General features: G+C 34.9%; 2 protein-coding genes across 2 annotated transcripts in view; one reads left to right on the forward strand and one right to left on the reverse strand.

The window, feature by feature from the left end:
- Positions 1 to 8,385, forward strand: part of LOC107872820 (probable protein phosphatase 2C 42) — a 15,547-nt gene extending 7,162 nt beyond the window's left edge. The window contains 4 exon segments of the mRNA XM_016719436.2: positions 7,045 to 7,137; positions 7,828 to 7,846; positions 7,849 to 7,927; positions 8,123 to 8,385. Coding sequence (XP_016574922.2) covers positions 7,045 to 7,137; positions 7,828 to 7,846; positions 7,849 to 7,927; positions 8,123 to 8,198 — 267 coding nt within the window. The 3' untranslated portion in view covers positions 8,199 to 8,385.
- Positions 8,386 to 8,512: 127 nt separating this feature from the next.
- Positions 8,513 to 14,730, reverse strand: LOC107872819 (protein PHOX1). The gene is made up of 4 exons (XM_047413618.1): positions 13,283 to 14,730; positions 10,767 to 12,798; positions 10,450 to 10,674; positions 8,513 to 8,860 (listed from the first exon to the last, which is right to left on the reverse strand). Exons 2-3 carry the CDS (start codon positions 12,727 to 12,729, stop codon positions 10,532 to 10,534), a joined length of 2,106 nt encoding a protein of 701 aa, XP_047269574.1. The 5' UTR covers positions 12,730 to 12,798; positions 13,283 to 14,730; the 3' UTR covers positions 8,513 to 8,860; positions 10,450 to 10,531.
- Positions 14,731 to 24,127: the final 9,397 nt, after the last annotated feature.

The following is a 24,127-nucleotide window of genomic DNA, read 5'->3' on the forward strand; positions in this document are numbered from 1 at the left end:
GTGGGAATACACTGGGTTTGTTGTTGTTGTTGTTGTTGTATTTATACCCTGAATATTCTCCTTAATTATTCCTTTGTAATTTTATTGAAAAAGTCAAATCTCTTTAGCACCAAAGAAAGGTTTCTGGGTGAGAAGATTTTTTCCCCTTCCAAGTTCTATTCTCCTTATGATCTCTTTCAATTCCTGTAGTAGAGACAATGCCTTTTCGTGGTGTCTGTTAAATGAAATGTTAAATGAAATGTTAAATGAAATGTCCAGACCTTCCAAATCTAGTTTGGTATAGGATGGTGAAAGAAAAAGTTACAGAAGTGGATCAAAGATATCAAGTTATATGACTTCATAACTTTCTCATACAACCTCAAAATGGTCTAACATTGCATTTGCGGACATTTCGTATTTTTGTTTATTTTGCTTCATGAGCATAAATAAATATTATTATTTGATAAGATAGTCAAACATTCATAATCTACTACAAAAAGTTTAATGCAATAAATCAATTGAGCAGTTATTTTTTAAAATCTATTATCTGAAATTAATCTAAAAATTGAAAAACTAATAACTGAAATAACACTAATAACCTGAGGCGAACCCAAGATCTGAAGATAGGGAGTACACTATTATCTTTAACATGGTCATGTCTATCAACTACATAATTTGGCGTACAACTTTTTTAAACTTAAAAATTACAAAACAAAATTATGATGAAAGTTTAAACTTTTTAGGACTAATATAACAAAAGTAGACCATCCTTTCATACTAGACATCGATGCGTTTTCATATTCTGAAAACGGGATCAATGATTGCATCATTGCTTATATTTACAAATACATCCTTTTCAATGTAACACACTAAACAATCAATTAAAAAATGCATCAACAATACTGCTACACAACTCATTCTTGATATGCTTCATAGATGAAAAAACACTCTACAGTTGCAGTAGCGAGAGAACTGAAAAAGCTGTCCAATGAGTGGTCGTGTTCTAGCGTATATTTAGTAGCCGTTTGGCCATGAAAATTATTTTCTTTTTTCCGAAAAATTATTTCATTTTAGTGAAAAAAGTGAAAACAAGATGGGTTTGGCCATGAAAATTTCAAATACAATTCCAGAATCATATTTCTGTCACAAAATCTTAAAAAACAACTTTAATTTATATTCTTGGTTAAACACAACTCTAACTCCAACTTCAACTCTGAAAAATTATGATTTTCATGGCCAAACGGAATATTACTTGGCTTGAAGAGAACTTGGTGAAATTGTAAATTTTAGGGATTTAGGGGTTTTTGATGTTGTTGGCTTGGCAGTTTTGGGATTGGGATTGAAGAATTGCCATTGCCCATGGGTTTATTAAATAAAAATATACATTAAATTTAATTTAAAGTAATGGTTGAGTGTGGGGCCAGATGAGGAGGTGGCAGAGGTGCACAATTAAATGGCTGGAGCATTATTTGTAAAGGCAAACAACAAAACAAAAGCGCTTGCTAGGAATCGAACCCCCGACGTCACGGGCCAGAAACCTTTGATCCACTTTCTGAACCAGTGCACCCAGATGAACTTTGATATTATGTGTGCACAATTTAATATATTACCACGTTTTTACAGTATCTATACATATATATATGATTTTTTTAAAAAGTTATTAGGTGCACGTGCACCTTCATGGATCCACGTGGGTCTGCCTCTGCTAATAACTTAAATGTCAATTATAGTAATATTCTGGAGACTGAAAATAAATGCATTATTTGAGAGCATTCAAAACATGTAAACTGGATAAGTATATGCATGAAATCCTAGAGCATACGGTTTTCATAACCCACCATCTCTGAAGAATGCGATTATTATGACAATTTCATAAATTGAATGAATTAAGGAATTTAATAACTCAAGTCCAACCATCATGGATTTCACAATATAATTAGGTTTTATAATTTTGAACATGTAATGGTACTGAAATTCATGTTAAAATATGGGTTTATAACTCAATGAGATCAAAGAACTGGAATATTAAGAAATGACAAAATTCATGAACCCAACAACAACAACAACAAACAACCCAGTATATTCCCACATAGTGGGGTTTGGGGAGGGTAAAATGTACGCAGTCCATATCACTACCTCCGAAGAAGTAGAGAGGCTGTTTCCGGTAGACCCCCGGCTCAAAAATAAATTTTCATGAACCTTAAACTCTGAAAATGGAACTAAACTGAAATTGAGTTAACTTTACGACTCAATGGGTGAAAGGAGACCCATTGATGAAATCATGCATACATGGAGATGAAAACCTTGAAGAAATATTTGAAATTGAAAGCTTGAAAAGGATGAACCCTAGTTGTCTTGAAGAGGATTTATCGCCTCTTTCTTTCTCTGTGATGCTAAGTGTCGACTGTTTGCTGAGTAATGAGGGCTTAGGGTATCATTAATATTATTACTCAGGGTATTACTAATATTAATATTCAGCTTTGGGGTGGCTTAAACGATATAGTTTTGATGTTAAAAGAGTAGAAAAAACTGCAAAGCCCCTCATAAAACGTAATTGAAATTCTACGTAATCGAATCGTACGGACCATCCCACGATCTTGGGACCCACCTACGATCTTGTTTGGTGCTTGTGGTTTGGAGGTTTAATTTGGGTTCTCTGAACTCTACCAGACAAGCCTTGGTACGATCGTGGAACCCACCTACGATGATACCTTGGTTCATAGGTTGGACGTACAAGCCGAATCAACTTTAGGAGTCACGGTCGTACCTAAGATCGTAGTTTCTCACCACGGTCGTGGTTTCCTCTCGTGGTTGGAAAGTATACTTGTCAACTTTTAGATGTTTGGGATTGTTTTGATCAGATGAGAGCATTGTATGGTTGTACAATCTCACCGCGTTCATACCTATGCTCGTAGGTTCTTACTGTTGGATAGTGATTCACTAAAATGACCATAACTTTTTATCTGCTACTGGATTAAGACGAAACTGGATGCGTTAGAAATATAATTCAAATATCTATCACTTGGTGGGTTCTAAGTTCAAAAATACTTTAGAATATAGTAGTTATGTTCGTTTGAAGTTGACTATAGCAAGATTCTTCTCACGAAATCAATCGGTAAGGAAGGTTTTGACTTGGTCATAAGCTAGGAGTTAGGAGTTACTGGTAGCCTTAATACATGTCTAAATCACTTGTCATACCACCAAAACATGATGTTTGATTTTACATGTACTTAAAGCATGATTTTATTCTAGCTTGGATTTTCAGGGTGTTACATTGAATCAATTGATTGTGACCTTCCCTTGCCTTTGTTCGAATTCCTAGATTGGCGTATTTTGTAGATATCTTCAGCTCGTTAAAGGAGGGCTAAAACCATAGTGTTAAATGGAAAAGAGAACTTCAATCTCTTGTTCTTTTTCTAAAATATTGCATACGTTTTATTCCTCAAATCCCCTTTATAAAGGAGTTTATTACAACAAACAGAAAGCCAAATCTCTATGAAACTAGGAAACATAAAATCTTATTCTAGAATTATAAATAAAACTACTTAATTATAAATGAATACTTAATTGATTGACTTGTACGAATCCACAACAATTTATGATTCTAATTTTTCAAACATCATACTCCAAAAGATTCACGTCCCAATAAGGTTGAAGCTCCATTTTCCAATTGGTTCAAATGCTGGTGCATATTAAAACTTGTGGCATTTAACCAAGCTTCAAAATTGGTCAATTCATCTGCATTGAGCTGCTCAATTGACTCCCACCAACCTCTTTGTCGAGTCTTTTCTATTTGATCAAGGTCATTTGCTCGAGCAATCGCAATATCTTTCCTGATATCAAGTTCTTCAATGTTGCTTTTAAGTTGATTCACTCTATTTCGAGCGCAAGCCGCGACTAGACGATCACTTTGGCTTATCAGCATATCTGGATTCTGAAAAGGAGAAACAATTGCATCAACATTAGGGTGAAAAAATGAGTGAGGCTTACCAGTGGGCGAAAGCATTATTATTCCAATGTCAACATCGCATTCTATAGCAAGTTCGCTAGCCTTTTTGTATAAACCCTCACGACGTTTTGAAAATGTAGCAAATCGAGCTTCCCTATTTTCTATTTTTTTCATTGGGATCTTTTGACGCCCTTTACTCTTCTTATTCACCATGGCTAAATTTTTAAGGAGATTGGTTAAAAGATAATGCAAAGTTTTTCAGCAAGTTATACTTACGAGAAGGGCGATACTATGACCGTTTATATACATCACGAATTTCATCAGAACGGTACATAATCTCTAGTCAAATATTGCAAATAAAGTAATATGTTTATCATTGAGAAAATTAGGAAGTTTAATCAATTCTATACTTTAAATATGTTTTACATGTCAACTACATCATTCAAATATAAAATTAAAAGCTAAATAGGAAAATATTTTAATATAATCATGAAATTTACCAAGTTGGAGTTAGAAAATCTGAATATAATTAGAAGAAAGATAAATTACATATCAAAATCAAAATTTTAGTATAAGAAGTTAATCAAAATCTTCATTTGCATTAACAAAATGAATCTAAAATTTAACCATAATAGGAAAATATTTTAATGTTCTTTCTAAATTACATCAAATCTTGAGAGACAATAATGAACAACTAATTATAATTAGGAATAATATAAATTGCAAGTAAAAAAAAATGTAATTTTATATTCTAATCTAATCATTCACATGCATTAACATAATAAATCTGACTTGAATGAGACCCGAAAAGACTTTAATAGGAAAATATACTAATGAAATACAACAATGAAAATTAAAATATATTAATGAAATAAACATAATAAATCTTGACTTGAATGATACCCGAAAAGACTTTAATAGGAAAATATATTAATGAAATACAACAATGAAAAAGTACAATATATTAATGAAATAAACATAATAAATCTTGGCTTGAATGAGACCCAAAAACACTTTAATAGGAAAATATATTAATGAAATACAACAATGAAAAAGTAGAATATATTAATGAAATACCAAGTTGGAGTTGACAAATATGAGTACATATATAGAAGACGGATAAATTACTCACCAAAATCTTTCAATTTTTTTTGTATATGAAGCAAAATCAAGATCCTTATTTGCATTAACAAAAATAAATGTAAAGCTCAACTATAATAGGAAATTATCTTAATGTTCTTGCATAAATTCATCAAGTCCAGATAGACAATAAAGGATGACTGATTATTATAAGAAATGATATAAATTGCAAGTCAAAAAAATTGAAATTTTATAGTCTAATCTAATCATTCACATGCATTAATATAGTAATCTTGACTTGAATGAGACCCGAAAAGATAACTTTAATAGGAAAATATATTAATGAAATATAACAATGAAAAAGTAAAATATATTAATTAAATACCAAATTGGAGTTGGCAAATTTGAGTATTATATATATATATAATTAGAAGACTGATTATAACTACTCACCAAAATCTTTCAATTTTCTTTTTTTGTATAAGAATAAAAATCATTTTCCTTATTTGCATTAATAAAAATAAATTTAAAGCTTAACCACAATAGGAAAATATGTTAATGTTTTACATAAATTCATGAAGTCTAGATAAACAATAAAGAACTACTGATTATAATTAGGAACGATATAAATTGCAGGCCAAAAAATTTTTGAAATTTTACAGTAAAATCCAATCATTTACATGCATCAACATCAACTAGACATTGACTTGAATATGATCCGAAAGTAAACTTTAATAGGAAATATATTAATGAAATACAACATTGAAAAAGCAAATTTCTTTATGTATTAATATTAATCAAATATGAAAATTTCTTTAATTGGATCATGTTAAGTGTACTTGCTAAAGTATGTGTGAATGTAATTATAAGGGAATAGCTAAAGATGAATTTAGGATTTAAATTTTATGGGTTCAATATTTTTAGTTTTTGTATTGAACCTATTATGTTCTTAAGTTATCAAGGCATATATACTATTTGTTGTTATTTTCACATAAATGTATAATCCGTGTACTGGGTTCAAATGAACCTGATAATAATACTTAACTTCCACCTTTAGGAACAATATTTTTTGAGGAAATTTACAAATTGAAATATAATTTGAATAGGTCAGTGCTTAATGGCTGTCTCTGTAGTGTATTTTTTTTTTTTTTTTAAAAATAAAAAATCAATATGGTGAATGGTGAAATAAAAAGTAACAAAAGTGTATCAAAGATATTATGCATTTTCCAAAAGATCTCTGTAACATATGGATGCTGATCAAATGTAACTTTGATCTTGGGAGCACACCTGTGATTGAAGCAACTCATGCTTTGGAACAACCTCAAAACTCCATATCATCCTTACTCTCTATAATAACTACCCTGTGAACTCGGTTAAATTGCATCTGTATCATCATTCTCTACTATGCAAATGCAGAAGGCTTATCCTTTGTTCTTCACGGTTCAATTTAGTTTTATGTAATTTGATTTTTGACTATTCTTTTATAATTGCCCAATTTTCCTGCTTCTTAATGGGTTTAAGGTTAGTGGGTGAGTATGCGTCTTTACTAGTAAGGAGGAGTGCTTTGTTTGTCGATTTATCTGTAGTCATAGTGTTGTGTATGTGTCTTGTAGTTTCTTATTCGTGGTGTCTTGTTCTTCTATTATCTAGTGGCATGTTACCATATTTTGTTGTTTGTTTTTATGTTCTCGGATTGGTTTACTGTTATGTGTCATGAGCCGAGGGTATATCGGAAACAACCTCTCTACTTCATCTATGGTAGCAGTATGCACTGCGTACACTTTATCCTCCCCAGAACGCACTTTGGGAATACACTGGTTATGTTGTTGTTAAGTCTTACACTTCAAGATTTCTGTCTCTCTTTCTCTCTCTCTCTCTTTGTTAATGTGTGTGTAAACACATATTGGACATTCTTGACTCTTTCAAAGAGATGGTTTTAGATCCTTGCCCCTTTTGACTTATTCTGGTATGTATTCTTGAATATGAAAAACTCATCTTCTCACTTTCTCGTACTTGTATTCTTCTTTCAAATACAGGGAAGTGCAAAGAGGCTTGTCAAGGCTGCTCTCCATGAAGCTGCCAAAAAAAGAGAGATGCGATATTCGGATCTTCGAAACATTGACAAAAAGGTCCGGCGTCATTTTCATGATGATATAACTGTAATTATTTTATTCTTAAACCATGACATGATATGTAGAGGCGTTGTGCAAGATCCAGCAGTTTCTATACGCAGTGTTCTAGAACACTGATTGTTGAAGGAATAGATTATTTTTTACCAATGTCTGGTTCTGTCACAACACCAAAATTTTCCTTGATATGCGGCTCCAGGAGCAGCATCAGTGAAGCAACTACACTGTATAAGAGTGTTTTTTTTCCTTTGAAGAGGCTTATAATTTGAATTTCTCAAACCTTGTTGTAGATGGAGTTCAAGTGAGTGCTAATTCAAAAGTTTTGGATACAGCCAATCTCTATGTAACAGCCTTGTTTCATTATTAATTTATTTTGTATACTAGTTTTTGCTTCTGGATTCTGGAGTATTTTGTTAATTTCTTGTAACATTGTCGCCTCTTACAAGTGTTTAAAAGGAAAAAATTTGCCACTTGAGAATGATGGCTTTTGAATTCAAGAGGATGTTGCTGTACTCTTATTACTTAGTTGGCAGAACACCCGAGTACAAGAAATAACAGCTTCTGAAGTTAAATAATTCATTTAACCAGTCAAGCGACTCGGCTTGAATGTAATCTTAGTATATGTCCTCATAGATTTGGTGTATATGACTAGTTCTTTGTTGAAGAAATCATGTTGTTCAAATAACATAGAGAATATGGTTTCAATTTTTTAAATGGCAATGGAGGCTATGCATACACCGTTGGTTCCAAGAACTTGGAGAATGTTGGGGTCATTTTCTCGTCTTGCAAGGTGAGCTACAATTTGATATTGAAGACCTCATTTTATGTAATTCATCGAGAGCTTCCCCACAACCCAAACTCCTTGACTACATGTCCCTCTCTTTTGGTGCTTCTGGTGCCACTATCTTATTATACTGGACAACCTCATCTGATTTTTTGTGCAGTCATTTTCGATACTAAACTTACCTTGCATTTCTTTAGCCAGGAAGTTTCCTTCCAAAAGCATAATTTGGAGGTTGGCAGGCGGTCGAGGATCCAGGAAGTGGCTTGAGTTTAACTAGCTTGAGGAGCAAATGCCACCCGCACCTGACTCTCTTGAAACAGTAGGTTTACTTCTCTTAATATACACCAATTCTAATAGATTTTCAACACACTACATACACTATACTCATTGACAAACATCCTTTTTTCCAAATTGCAGCATTTTATGTTCTCTTAATTTCTGATCTTCTTATCCCAATGTTGATGGCTTACAATAACAATGAGTATTACAAATAATAGAATATAGTTCTCTTGGCTAGCTATAGCCGACAAATTTGAAAGGGACGGAAAAAGTAAAGCAGAAAAGAAACAGTAGTATCTTCACCAGGCGCTGTAAAATATGATATGTATATATAATGGGGACAATTTCCAAAAAATACATATACAAAATCTGTAGGATTGAATAAAGAAGAAAACTGAATGTGCAGTTTTCTATATACAACAGACTTACAAATCCAGCGTTATAGTTTACTTGCTGTGTGAAAAATTGAATGCAACTAATGCAATCAGAAAGAACTACTTTGCAAAATTACCAAAAAACCGTAGAACCCAATGATAGTACAGACACCTTCACATCTAGAACAAACCAATGGCTTCAAAATCCGAGAATTCAGTGATGTAACAGCTATTTTGCTTCAAAAGCAAATAGTAGATCATGAAGACAATAGTTTACAGAAAGAATCTGCAAGAACATTAGAAAATCTTTCTGAGTGAAGGAGATCCATCTTCTACATTTAACAAAGAGTAGGTAACCTGATATGTATATGATAAATTATTACTGAAAGCTAATACATATTATCCGTCTCCCAGTACAACAAAAGCAATAGAGACAGGTTCTTATGCAGCTGCAATCTATGCTGCTCGGACTCTTCAAAAAAGTAAACGGGTTTGTGTCGGATTCTCCATAAGTAGTGTATTTTAGGAGAGTCCGACAAGGATGCAGCATCAAAAGTGAAGAGTCCGTGCAACTTAGGCTGCAATTAAAAAAAAATTTGAGCACAGGACATTATCTTATGACATCTTCATCAGCCAAAACTAGGATCATCAGGCTATTTAAGACTTTAGCTTTGATAAGCTAGGTCTGGATTCACACTAATAAAAAACTTTAAAGAGCTTAACTTACCAAGCCTAACAAACTGGTGAATATTTCATAACCAGCCAAATGGATTGTATTGCAGAGGTACATGGAAAGTGCTAGGTAGATTCGTAGTTTATTTTGCGACATGGATAACTAACATAACAACGACAATTTATTCAGGGTTCTTGGGAAGATGTTGCTTAAAGGAGAAAGCCCCTATCTGCAAGGGTAATTGTTAATGACAATCAAAGGAACCTCTCATGGTAGCTATAACTGAATATTTTGGTTCGATAGTGCTTTGGTTGATTAAAGTCAGTAATCAGTATCTTCTAACTGAGTTTCCAGTTACTGCTAAGCAGCAGTTTCAGAGGAGCCTTTCTTATGCTGTGTTTCACTGCCAGATTTTCTGCCCTTAGGACTCTATTCTTCACATTTATAGTCCGTCTGACCAAGCTTTCAAAATCTGCTTATTTTGAAGAGTGTTTTTGTCAGAAGTGCTTTTCCAAAAAGTACTTTTAGAGGAGCAGTTTGTGTTTGGAAAATGTATTTGAAAAGCACTTTTGCCAATGTTAGAGAACCAATTTGTGCTTGGATAAGGTTCCAAAACTTTTTCCAAGGAAAAGCTTCTTTTCTCAGATTTTAAAAAACAACTTCTGCTGCTACTCAAAAACACATTTTCCCCACTAAAAGCTTAGCCAAACACCTTAACTCTCTCAAATAATCACTTCTGGCTTCACAGAAGCTTGGCCAATGCTATTTAACTACTACTGCTTTCACAAGGAGGACCCAAAATAGACTTTCTTTCTATTTTAGCTCCTTTATTTTGTCCTGTTCCCACCCAAGCTAACATGACATTCTGACTTGTAACTGAAGTGATGGTACGGTCACAAGGGAACATAAACAAATCTGTGCTTTGAGATCACAACATTGTCAATCAAGAAAATATTATATGAGATCTTATTCAGAGTATCATGCATCTCCAAATATTATCTTCTTCCTTTTCCTTTTCTACCGTTCGAGTTACTCTTTTATGGTTTTATTTTTCTTTGATTGTTCAAGAATGGAAAGAAAAGACGGGAAACACATCAGAAACCTCAAGGGTAAGTGACATTGTTTGAGTTATTCTCGCCGCCATTAAGTTGCAATAGCATTAGCATGTGAAGGACATACTACTCTAGGAAACAATTACTTACATATTTACTTGGGAAGTATATCACCGCATAAACTTGTTGAGGTGATACCAATAGACTTTGTTTTAATCATAAGCTTTGCAATTCAAATATTTTCCAGTATAGAATGAAGGCTTGAAACCCGACGACGGAACAATGGTTCTAGCCTGAAAGTTGGCACCCCAGTCTGCCACTTGTTTGTATCATACAGCTCACTCCATGCCTGTACAAGCTCGTCAACTTTGAACCCTGGGATAGAACAGGTACAAGATGTTAAAAGAAAATCAGTCAAGAAAAACAAAAAAAGAACGAGTTAACCAATTATCTCACTCATATTTTACCTTCGAGAGCAGTTTCATTGGAACAGTGGTTCTTTATCATGACTGCAATATCAGTCTCAGATGCTCCAGCTAGTTCAAACTTTTCAACTGCAGTATCTAGACATTCTTCCCAGGTTGGTAATCCTATCTTAAATTCGACCACAGAACGTTCATAGAGCATGGTTCCCCATAAAAGGTAAATCTGAGACCTCATGTTTTCAGTCTGCTCTTTAGATTCTTCAGCTGGTTTAAGTATACCATCCAACCCCCTTTTATGCAATTGAGCTTTATGTTCCTCATATTTTGAGAGTCCATTTAGTTGTTGTTCTTCCATCTCTTCCCACATTTCCATCCCTCTGTCGATGCTATCCTCAGCCTTGTTATATAGCTCCAAGATCTCTGCACATGTTCCTGCCTCTAACTCAACTTTACTCCCAACCAAGTAGTACCATGAGAGTTTTGCTTGTTCAAACTGCTGCTGACCAAGTGCAAGAAGGCTTTCGTAGAAATCTGGCTTGATTCTAAGAGCATCTTCGTACCTCATTTCTGCAGTTTCATATTCACTTTCTGCCCATTCATATGCAGATTTAATCTGCTCTGACACCGTCTCCCCAGAACCCTCTTCTGTGAAACGTACTTCCTTTCTTGCTCTGGACATATGTACATTTCCCCAGTTAAACAAAGACAAAGCTGCCATCTCTTGAAACTGAGCTGAAGCAATGTCAAAAAGTTCTTCTGCTTCTTCAATTGTAACAGTGTCCTCCATAGCTTCTGAATATAATTTCATTCCTGTCTCGTGAAGATCCAGATACGAGTCACAATCAACTCCAACATGGTTCTTGAATAGCCTTGCAAATTGGACAACCCAGTTTTCAGGGCAAGTTGGCCCTTTATTCAGTTCCGTCCCCTCCTCCACGCGCCCATCCTTTTTGACTATAGTTGATTTGCAAATGCTCAGTTTCACATCTTCTTCAATGCTCAAATACATAGGTTCTATGTCTGGACTAACTTCTTTGATGTATAGTCTTAAAGAACCTTGAAGATCAACAGATGATTCAGCCAACCTGAGCTCGTCAGTAGTCGTGATAGTAATCAAATCACCTTCTTGATCCCTGTACTTGATAAGTGCACCCTTCAAATTTGAAAATCGATCTAGAACTATGTCTCTCACAAGTCGAAAACTGCAACCAACTGGTAACTGTGCCCATCTTATATCCTCCCCGAGAACCAACTTCACTGTTCTTGTCGCTGTTTTTTCTCCCTGGACGCTTCTCTTCTCCTCCACTACCCCCTTGTGCTCGGCGTTATTTCCTTCGACTCCATCAATCTTAGCTTCCTTAATCTCAACTATCCTCTTGTCATCAAATTTATTGTTCTTCTTCTTTTTCATGTTATCCTTTACAACATTGGTAGATAGTGGAAGGGGTAAGGCTACTTTTTTATCTAAGGCTACTTTTTTATCTTCAACATTAAGTATTTCTTCTATTTCCTTTTTAACCTTTTCTGCAAACTCCAAAGCAGTCAAATTGTTAGGTTCAACACTCAAGACATGGTTCACATCCCTTAAAGCTAAATCAAGCCTATTCAATGATTCATAACACTTAGCTCTCTTCAACAAAGCTTTGCTATACTTGGGAGCAACTTCAAGTGCCAAGTTACATTCATTTATAGCTTTTGGAAACTCACTACGCCCCATTTGCATATAGCAACTAGCCATGTTGCTGTGCAAATACGCAACATCAATATGGTTCCTAGGAAGCAATTTGAGTGCCTTCTCATACTTCAACATGGCGCCCTCATGATCACGCTTTTGAAAGAACCTGTTCCCTTCTTCCTTCAATTCTTTAGACATCTTGATGAACACAGCTGTGTCCTCATCAACTGCTTTGGATTTATGCTCTGCGATAGCTTTGCCATGCTTCACATTTCCAGCATTGGACTTTGATTCTACATGACTTTTCTTCTTCCCAGTTGGCTTCCCCATAGTTTGTCCAATATGCTAAATCTTAGAGTAGCCCCCAAAATCAATGCTTTCACAACTTTAAGTTTTTTCCTGAAAACCAGGAAGAGAGGTAGATGCTAATCATTCAACCAGAGACTGCGAATAAATAACTACTCCCTCTCCCTCTGTTTCAATTTGTTTGTCCTTCAGTTTCAAAAAGAACATCTCGTTCCTTTTTTGATAACTCTTTAATTCCAACTTTCTTCTACATGTCATGTTTAAGACCACAAGATTGAAGAACATTTTAGTAGATTTGACATATTTTTAGTTTAAGACAACAAGATTCAAAAGTTTTTTTGCTTAAACTCCGTGCTAAGTCAAAACCAAACAAATGGAAACAAATTTCGAAAACTAAAGAAATGATGAAATAAACAATCTTTTCAAACATGTTCAATGCTGAAAGATAACCATTCATTTTTTAATAATCTACATCACTCAGCAACAAAAAGAAATCAGATGGAACTCTACATATGTAATTTTGATTCATGGAATTAGATACACCTTGCAGAAATGTAACCTCAATAAAATAGATTACCTTTAATACACGATGAACAACGTTAATTCATAACCTCAAGTAATGATGATTGGAGAGGAGTGGCATGACAACAACATTCAGAAAGAAAAACAAAGAGCGTTGAATAGGTTGACAGACTACAAATATAAATATAAATTATGAAGAATCATTGATGTATATAGAAGATTCATATAGTCGATCACAATTGAACTGTAATTAATTGATTAATATATGTGGAAGAGAAAAGGAAATGTTGACAAATAAAGCAATTCTGCAAATGCTTTTGTTTTGTTTTGTCTTCACGTCATGTTCGCCATTACCAAGATGTGCCCCCATAAACATTCTGAGGACCCTCTCAATTTGGTCTCATAAATAGTTATAAAATAATCTTTTCAACACTAATAATTTTTTTTTCTCATTTTGTATTTGTTATTTAATAATTATATTTTATTTTTTATCCAATCTTTTTATGCAGCTCTACCTTATACTCTATTTTTCTTATAAGTTTATTCTTCAAATTAGGATGTGAGATTATGTAATGACGGAAAATGATACAACGTATCTGAATATTGTATTCATTGAAATAATACAGAACAATACAATATAATAACACATAGTATGAAACAACTCAAGTGTGAGGTCTTCTCCATTAATCTACCATTTGAACAAACTAAACAGATTTTACAAATTAGAGTTAAGCAGGAAAGACTTTCCATGAGAAAGATTGAAGAATGCCCAAATTTATGTTGTATGAGAGTGAAAAAAATACTTCATGAGACGTTTGTTCGAGTGTAATAAGAATATATAAACCTTAATATATATTTTTGGCCCCTCAAATGTAAATTATATTTGCTAGTCATACTGTTGTGTAATTATCCCTATTTTATATAGTAATAATTATGTAGAAAATTTGGCAAAAATTTGGAAGGCCATTAGACAATATTAATTTTCTGTCCCATTTCACTTCTCGAGTCTTTCCTTCATTTTGTATAGGAGGATATTTGTGTTTAAGAGCAATTACTTAAGCTTACAAGTTACAACTAAAAACTATTAATGAAAGTTGGAAGTGATAGGAAAAATGCAGTTAATTTTTGGCTTATTCGACTTATTAGAGAGTAACAATTGAATTTGTCAATATGGTTCAAGGACATGCAGATTATGATGACCAAACTATAGAATTATTAGTGCTAAGTTGCTTGTTAAAGGCGATTAAAATGACAAATAAAAGCATTGAACGATAAAATAATTGACAAGGTGACAATGACATATATTATTTGCATGTTCAATAAACTCTAGTAATTCGCTCCCATGATGAGATCCGTATATGCATGTTGATTCTGTTACATGTATGACTATGTAATCACTGACTTCGAAAATGGTTACACATGCATTTTCTTGATGGGACATATCTATATATTTCTGGCCTTGTAGCTCAGGAATCAGGCGAACTAACATCACATGTCCGGTTCTTCTGCAGGGAACAACTTTTTTTGGATAAGCTAATGTGTTGAGACCAGTATCACCTTTGTTGGTCACATCTGATCTGTTTTCAACTTCTGCGTGTCACCTTCTAATACGCTCAGGAGTGAAATTTGATTTTTGACCCATACATAAACCAAACAAACTGCAATTAAGTTCACACACTATAACCTTGCTGCCAAACTCTAATTCATACATCCCCCAATAAATTTTTTATTTCAGTTACCTTATATGTTGGTAATTAAATTTAACAAATGTTCGACTTCAGTCTAAGATCTTCTTACAATTCAGTCTTAAGTTATTTTTCTGCTATACGTTTTTTCTTTTCTAGCTGACACCTCCGCTAGGATATTATTATTGATTTTATCTCCAAAGGGAGATAAAATGCATAAAAACATCATTAAAATTATTTGTGAGGTTTTATTACCCCCACTAAACTAATCCTTACCATAATAAATACACACTTTTTACACTAGCTATGTCCTCATCTTCTTGAGACCTATGTATAAAAATAACATTAAGTCGGAAGGATTTATTATATTTATTTAATAATAATATCAGATATTTGGGGCAAGATGGGGAACGACAGTTTGCAACAATACAATTTTCACCAAGGAGCCTTGAAGTAGATTCCTTTCTTGTACCAGCTTGAGGTTAGTTAAAAATTTTTATTTCATGGTTTTGGGTTTTCCTGCTTGCAGTGTTGTAATCATATTGAGGATATGAAATTGATGTCACGATCCAAAAATCAAGGGTCATGATGATACTTGTCGCGGCAAGTCTTGACAAATAAGCCTATCACCAAACTGATATAACAAAGGAAATAACATCAATAATCCAAAATAAGGTTTTTAGAATGAAGTTGAACCACACAATATAGTGAAAGCAGAAAGACATAACAAACAACACCACAAAGCCCAAAACTTGGTGTCACAGTGTAAGAACATAACTAATACAACTCGAGATCAAAATACAAAGAATATCCAAAACAGGAATAACTCTATCTCTGAATGCAAATAAAGACATAATCAAATAAGGAAAGATAGAAGTGGACTCCGAACGCATGAAATCAACCGCTATCTTGAAAAGCTCCAAATGTCGCCCAAAATCAACCACCGTGAGGCGCACTCGAACCAGGATCTGCGCCGAAAGGGCACAGCAGGGGTGAGTACGGTTCACTTATACTTAATAGGTATCATAGGTCAATTGAGCAAAGTGTCTAAACTGAATAAGGAGTTGATGAGATAATCCCCCAACTAAATCCATCTATTGAAATACCGAATGTCATGAATGAATGAAATAAAAGAATATCCTCGAATGATGAGGACTCACTGCTAATCTGTCTACTGAACGTCTGATCTGCTAAGGATGCTCTGGAGCTCGTATATCTGAAGCTATGGTATAAAATACCATAGCGCAAAAGAAAAGTATGCGTTAGTACATGTGAATGTACTAGTACGCAAAGTGAGGTAAGGCTGAATGCAAGGGTTCATATGCATGAAGTAAAACTGATTGAATAACATGAACATGACTGCGTGAGGATACATGCATGAATACATAATTGTAACTGAAATCATAAGGATTCTGAATACTAAGTTTACTGATAACATGGATTACTGATAACTGATATAACTGATAACTGAGTGACTTTGTCTGACAGTCCTGATTCTGATGGAACCAGTTGAGTTCCGTACTGAGTTGAGTGGCTGTATCTGACAGTCTTGAAATCTATAGAACTATCTGAGTTTTTTTACTGAAGGCTGAGACTGTGAGAGGTAATCATCTAACCGACATGTCCTTTTTCTAAATAGATTTGGGGTCTAACCTATAACCCCAGTTGGAAGGGTGTCAGTACCGCGCCACTGATAAAGACACTAAAGAGATACCCTCATCTGGCAGGTTCTCAAATGAGAATGGTGGGACCCTCAACTGATAGGTTAAGCCACCTCATCAACCCTCAACTAGCAGGTTTTGATGTCTCAACCTATGCTGGCTACGTAGTTTTGAAATGCAAGGACTGCTTCTAAGGGTCACACCCTCTACTGGAAGGTGAGCCCTCATCATTGGGTTTACTCAGTGCTGAATCCTACTCCCAACTGAATAAACACTGAACTGATTATACTGAGCTGAACTGGACTGAGTTCGCTGAGTTCCGTTGACTGACAGAATTCTACTGAATTTGTTAACTGACTGATTTTACTGAGGATTTAATTGGTTACTAAATAGGACTGGACTGATACTGAGATTACTGAGTTTTCCTGAGTCCCGAGTCTGACTGAATTCTACTGATCGTGGCTTGACTGAGATTATCTTGAAAACTTACACTGGCTCTAGGCACACAGCTAAATTGTCGGATATTAAATACCCCCATGACTCGATAGCATGAATATTAATAGGACATGACCCTTCTAGAACACATGACCATAGTCAACAATTCATAACATAATCATTGAGGGATTTCATGTATCACTTGATAATCATAGTCTTGTACATGAATAGGAATACATTCTATATATCATAATTTCACAAGTCTAACCTCATGAGCATTCTATCAAGTCATTTTAAGGCTTAGCATTATTATGGGAGTCATGTAGAGCAAATGGGAATAGCATGAATTCACCATTTAGGTCACAATTGGGTCATAATGCACAATTTTGCTCACTTAGGCATTTTATCAAACACATAGGATGCATAACTTTAGGCTTAGGGTATGAACATTAAACCAACACATCATGATTACATTAATTAACCCAAATTCATAGATTTCAACCTACATGCTAATATAATTTCATGAACACAATAAAGATTCCAACTTGGAAATAATACAACATCAACATGGATTTAATTCCACCCACAACATGAAAATCATAAATCATGTTTTAAAATTGGTTTCTTGAGCTCTAAGGATGAAAAGGATTCTTGGATGAACACTTTACATACCTTGATTGATAATTTCTTGAAGATTAATGGAGGAAAGCTTGAGTTCTTGATTTAAAATTAATCACCTAGGGTTTTGTTGTTCTTGAGAAATTGTGAAATAATGAATGTATTTAACTAAAAAGGGGCTAAATTTCGTGTTATGAGGTCTGAAGGTTGGGGGAAAATGACCTAATTACCCTTAAGGATACGATTTTAAAAGACAGAAAAACGTTCCCAGCGATACCACAGTCGATGCTGTGCGTCGAGGTACTAACGCGACGCATCGACATCGCATCGATTCCCTGGAAATTGCCTTGAGCTGAGGAAAATTTCACCTGTCAAAGCGATGAACGGCGCGACTCGCCAACATCGCGTTGACTCACTGTTTTGGTCAATCAAATATGGCCTAAACGAGGTCCAAAAAATCCAAAACTTGTTCAAAAACACCTATTGACCTTCCTGAGCATGAATTAACAAAAATATAGACCATTAAAGGACATTAAGGTCGCGAAATAAGATTGCCAACTTTCGAAGGCTAAAAATAAACAAATTCTGAGAACTTAGCTAGAATTTTTTAAGTGTTGAATCCCTTATCAAGCTTTAAGGGGCTGAATCAGACTTAGGATTTTGTGGGATCTTACAAAGGTAAGCAGAAGAATGTATAGATAACAAGTCAAGGCAGAAATTCAATAACAACATAAACACAATAATGTAAATGCAATGAAGATGATGATTGTGGTGATGTAATGCATGAGGTTGTCGCACAACCTCTGTATATACCTACAGAGCTAAAGCTTTTCAACGTAGGACCCATGGGAGGTTCGTCAACCCGTATACAATCCATATCCAATACCATATCCATGGCTCCTCTCTGGCAATCCTTCGGTAGAAGAGTTTTAAGACATCACATTTTCTATCAGAAAAAAGTCAATATTTTCAGTAGTTCTTCGGTGGTACCAATATTTCATGAATTTATATTATATGAGGATGTAATGCTCACAACCAACCAGAGTGAGAATATATTTTCATTTCCAACTAATATACCAAACAAGTGAGCTGATAGTCCACTCAATATTTCCAACCATCCATGAACATCCAACATAAACCATATGCCAATAGAATAGAATACGATTAAATTACACCATTGACACCACATTAGGTTTCTTCATTAACAGGATATAACTAATTTCACGTACACAAAACCAACAACCTCATATAAGCCCTCACATAGTCACACGTAACAAATAATGTTTTAAAATCACCAAATACATCAAGATAAGGCCCCCACACGGGAACAACACAATAATTATAGCCATTTTTATGATTAGTTTCCACACCCTTATCATGCTTTTGTATCACCATTAACTACCCTGCCTAGTATGATGAAAGTTAAGCCATAACCTACCTCGAATGTCAAAAATCAGTCTGAAAGCCTTCGGCACGAAATCACACAAATATAGAATCTATGCATCAAAAGGAAGCCAACAATACCCATATTGCCTATTTTCAAGTTGGGGTCAAAATGGACCCTGAAATGGGTTTTTGAAAAAGAAGAGCAAAACTATAATTTTATTTTTAAAATATGTTTCCCCCATTTTTAGGTGTCTATAGCTGAAAAAATCAAGCAAAAATGAGTTAAATGAGGTCCAAATTGAAGAAAACCCATAAAAAAATCCGCAAAATTCATTTTAAAAATCAAGAAATGAAGTTGTTTTGAAGATGAAATCGAAAGAAAAGTGAAGATTATTGGATTATAAACTTAATCAAGTGAAAAACAAGGTTTGAATCGAAGAAATACAAGTTTTAGACCTTCCTGACCAAAATTCCCAATTTTTACTTTTTAATCCGCATAAAAAACAAGTATTAAATGATGAAATTGAAGAAAAGTAGATGAAATAGGTGTTATTTGCTCAAAATTATGAAACCCTAAGCTCCAAGTCTCAAAATTGGTGAAAAACAGAGAAAACAATATATATATATATATATATATATATATATATATATATAGGTCTAAGTCTCTACGGATCCTTCGGAATTCATTCAAAATTTCGTGAACGCAAACGAATATGCCACCCTATCATATTCGATGCTTTGTACTCAAAGGCGATTTCAGAATTTTGAGAAAACATCATTTTCACAAAGTTGATCTTTGGAACCCAATTTCACAACTTTTTGAATCGAGTGTCCAAATGAGATTTAAAAATTATAAAACCACGCCAACCATGTTACCACTCTAAAATCGACGTTCGGATCTTCTGGTGCAGTCCGTTTTGCCATCCAATGCATAAATACATAAATATTGACCGAAGTCAACTATAAGACTCTCAAAGTCACCAAAAACTACAATTTCACATAAATCACACTGAAATGCATCAGGAATCGAGTCAATCATCTCCACTCCCAAAAAATACCACAAAGAAACCATGAAGAGGGGTAAAATGGTCAAATCATAAAGAAATATACATTTTACATAATTCATCAAAATTGGAGCCGTTACATCATCCAACACTAAAAATCTAGTTCTTCCTTGAACTAAAGACAAGGGAAATACTTGAACTGTCAAAGACCTAGGATAGGAACTACGTATATCAGATTAGAACTCCTAAGAAGCCTCATCAATTGGTCGGTGTATCTACTAGACCTTAACCACTGGAATTACTCTAGAATATAATCGTCTAACATTTCTAGCCAAGATGGAGAATGACTCCTCAACAAAAGAAAATCTCTCATCTAACTGAACCGGCTCCCAATGAATGGCATGTGACTTATCCAAAATATAATGGCGAAGAATGAAATCATGAAAAACTGGATGAATAATTGATAAATCTAGGGGCAAGGCCAACTCATAAGCCACATCACCAACAGGCCAAAAAATCTCAAATGGGTCAATATACTTGGGGCTAAGCTTTCCCCTTTTCCCAAACCTCATCACATCATTCATGGGTGAAAATCTAAGAAAAACTCGATCACCAACACCAAATCTCAAGGCACGAAGTCTACGATCTGTAAAGCACTCCTACCTACTCTAAGTCTCACGAAGTCTATCCTGAATGATCCAAACTCTAATTAAAGACTCACAAAGCAAGTCCATATCTCAAGGTATAATTTCAGAAACCTCGAACCAACTATCTGGAGAGCAACAACGCCTACTATACAAGGTATCAAAATGAGCCATATCAATACTGGAGTGGTAACTAATATTATACACAAACTCCGCCAAAGCTAGATATTGCTCCCATTAACCACCAAATCTATTACACATGCATGAAGCATATCCTCCAAAACCTGAATAGTCTGCTTTGACTGCCCGTCAGTCTGTGGTGAAATGTTGTACTAAGATCAACTCGAGTACCCAACTCATCCTGAAAAGTCTTTCAAAATTGATATGTGAACACTAAACCTTGATTTGATATAATAGACATTGGCACACCATGAAGGCGCACAATCTCACGAATAGGATAACCTCTGAAGTAAACCAACTGGTCTTTCTATACTCGACCTTCACCTATTGGTAACATATGTAACGAGCTACAAAATTTGCTACATTCTTTCTCATACCACCCTACCAATAATCTTATCTCAAATCACGGTATATTTTAGTCACTACCAAATGGATATAATACCTGGAACAATAAGTCTCCTCCAAATTAATCTAATCCAATCACCCACTTTCGACATACAAACCCGATCTTTGATCCTCAAAACACCATTTGAATCAAGCTCCACACAAGTATTGCCTCCACAACTTCAAAACAAATACAATCGTGCATAACTCTAAATCATGGGTGGGGTAATTCTTCTCATAAGGCTTCAACTGACGAGAAGAATACACAATCACCTTACCCTTCTACATCAACACAACACTTAACCCAACACCTAAAACATCACAGAAGATGGTAAAAACCATGCCCTCTTTGGGAAAAGTCAAGATAAAAGCTGATGTCAATAAATCCTTGAGCTTTTGGAAGCTCGTCTCACAAGCATCGGACCACTGAAAATTTTTTTTTGAGTCAACTTGGTCAATGGGGTCGCAATAAATAAGATATCCTCAACAAAATGCTGATAGTAACCTGCCAAGCCCATAAAACTCTGAATCTTGGTAGACGAAGTAGGTCTAGTCCAATTATGAACCGCTGCAATCTTATCTGAATCAACCATAATACAATCTTTATTCACCAAATGACCCAAGAAAGAGATAGACTCCAACCAAAACTCATACTTAGAGAACCTAGCATACAACTTTCCATCCCTCAATCTCTGAAGCACAATCCTCAAATACTTCTCATGATCAGCCTCACTCTTGGAATAGACCAAGATATCATCTATAAATATAATAATAAAGAAGTTGAGATACGATCAAAATACCTGGTTCATCAAATTCATAAATGCGGCTGGCGCATGGATCAACCCAAAGGACATGACAAAAAACTCATAATGATTGTATCGAGTCTGAAAAACTGTCTTGAAAATATTTGAAACTCTAATCCCCAACTGGTGCTACTCGGATCTCAAGTCAATCTTCAAAAACACCAAAGCACCCTAAAGCTATCGAATAAATCATCAATACGGGAAAAATGATACTTATTCTTAACCATAATACACATGCACATAGACCCATCCTTCTTTTTCACTAATAAGGTAGGCACACCCAAAGTGATACACTGGATTTGATAAATCCCTTATCCAACAACTGATCCATCAATTCCTTCAACTCGGTTGTGCCATCCTATAAGGATAAATAGAAATGGGCTTGATGTCTGGCTCAATATCAATGGTAAAGTCAATATCATAATTCGAAGGTAAATCAGGCAAATTCATAGGAAATACAACCATGAACTCACGGACAATACGAACAGAAACCAAAGAAGGAGGTGAAACCATATAAGTATCACAAATATATTCCAAATAAGACAAGTATTCCATCTCAACCAAGCAACGAGCCTAAACATAAGATATAATCCTCTTAGGAACCAAATAAAGCACACCCCTCCAGGCTATCTTCGGCACACCCGACGAAGTTAAAGTCACGGTCTTAGCATAATAATTAGGGCAACATAGTAAGAAGCCAACCAATCTATACCCAAAATGTCACTAAAGTCAACTATATCTAAGACAAGCAAATCTACCTAAGTCTTATGTCCATCAAAAATCACAAACAAGATCGGTACACCTGATCCGTCACTAAAGAATCTTCTATAGGGGTAGATACATGAAAAGGAATAAAAAGAGGCTCACTAATAGAATCAAAATACAAAGTAAAATACGTAGACACATAAGAGAAAGTCGATCCTAGATCAAATAACACAGATGCAGATCTGAAACAAACAAGGATGATATATGTGATAATAGCATTGGAAGTCACTGTCTCTCATCTGGCGGTTATAGTTATCATGACCTCCAACTACTTGAGTAGCCCTGAAACCACCACCGTGGGCACCACTACCTCTGCATCGCACACCTATGGTAGAATCTCTACCTCTCATAGCTAAAATATGAGTAGATCTGAACACACGATAGGGACAGTCCTTGGACAAATGACCAATTTCATCACACATATAGCAAGCTCTAGGACCCAACTCAATAGAAGGAGGTACGAATGGACTAGAACAACTATCCTAAACTACTGAACCAAAAGACCCACTGTCTAAAATTTTCAAGGATGCCTGTCCTGGTCTACCATGATACCCATGGAAACCTTTGGAATCCTTACCTCGATAAGTATGATCTTTAAACTATCCCATATAATGCACCTTATTAGATCTTCCTTGAGATGATCAAAGAATATCCTCAATCATATTAGCATGATCCACTATACTCTAAAAGAATGCTCCAAACACTACTATCTGAGATATAGCTAACTAAAGGAAAACATACCATCCCTTCATGAACTTCTGAATCTTCTCAGACTCATGGCAATACTGGCATAGGAATATCTAGACAACGCATAAAAATGTGCCTCATACTTTGTAACAGTCATGGAGCCCTAATCCAGGTGAACAAACTCATCTCTCATCCAATCCCTCAGACTGTAAGGCACAAACCTCTCCAAAATGGCCTCAACAAATTGGTCTCAAGTCATCCTAGGAGTATGGAGAGATCTGCAACCAACAAGTGACCTCCACCAATCTCTAGCGACATCTCTCAATTGGTAAGTAGTATACGAAATACCATGTAACTTAATCAAACCTAGGTTATGGAACTTTTCACGATAGTCAATCAAGAGCTTATAGCCATCTTCACCCACAACACTAGTGAACCCATGAGGACCTAAACGAGTAAACTTCTCAAACCTCTTCTGATCCTCAGAAGACATCAATATACTCATAATAAGAAGAGGCATGGAGAATCTAGCTAACTGAGATCCCACCTGAGAAGGTAACATAGATGAATGTTGAACTCCTAATACCAAAAGACCATACTTAAATGTAAGTGCTGAAGGAAGAATAAAACTCAGTATCTGTGGAGTAC

This window comes from Capsicum annuum, chromosome 6 (genome assembly GCF_002878395.1).
Source record: "Capsicum annuum cultivar UCD-10X-F1 chromosome 6, UCD10Xv1.1, whole genome shotgun sequence".
NCBI lineage: Eukaryota > Viridiplantae > Streptophyta > Magnoliopsida > Solanales > Solanaceae > Capsicum > Capsicum annuum.

Coding starts and splice junctions, on each gene's coding strand:
- LOC107872819 (XM_047413618.1), bottom strand. CDS start 12,729: ATGGGGAAGCCAACTGGGAAGAAGAAAAGTCATGTAGAATCAAAGTCC. Junction 10,675..10,766: donor CAATGAAACTGCTCTCGAAG/GTAAAATATGAG, acceptor GTTCTATCCCAG/GGTTCAAAGTTGACGAGCTT.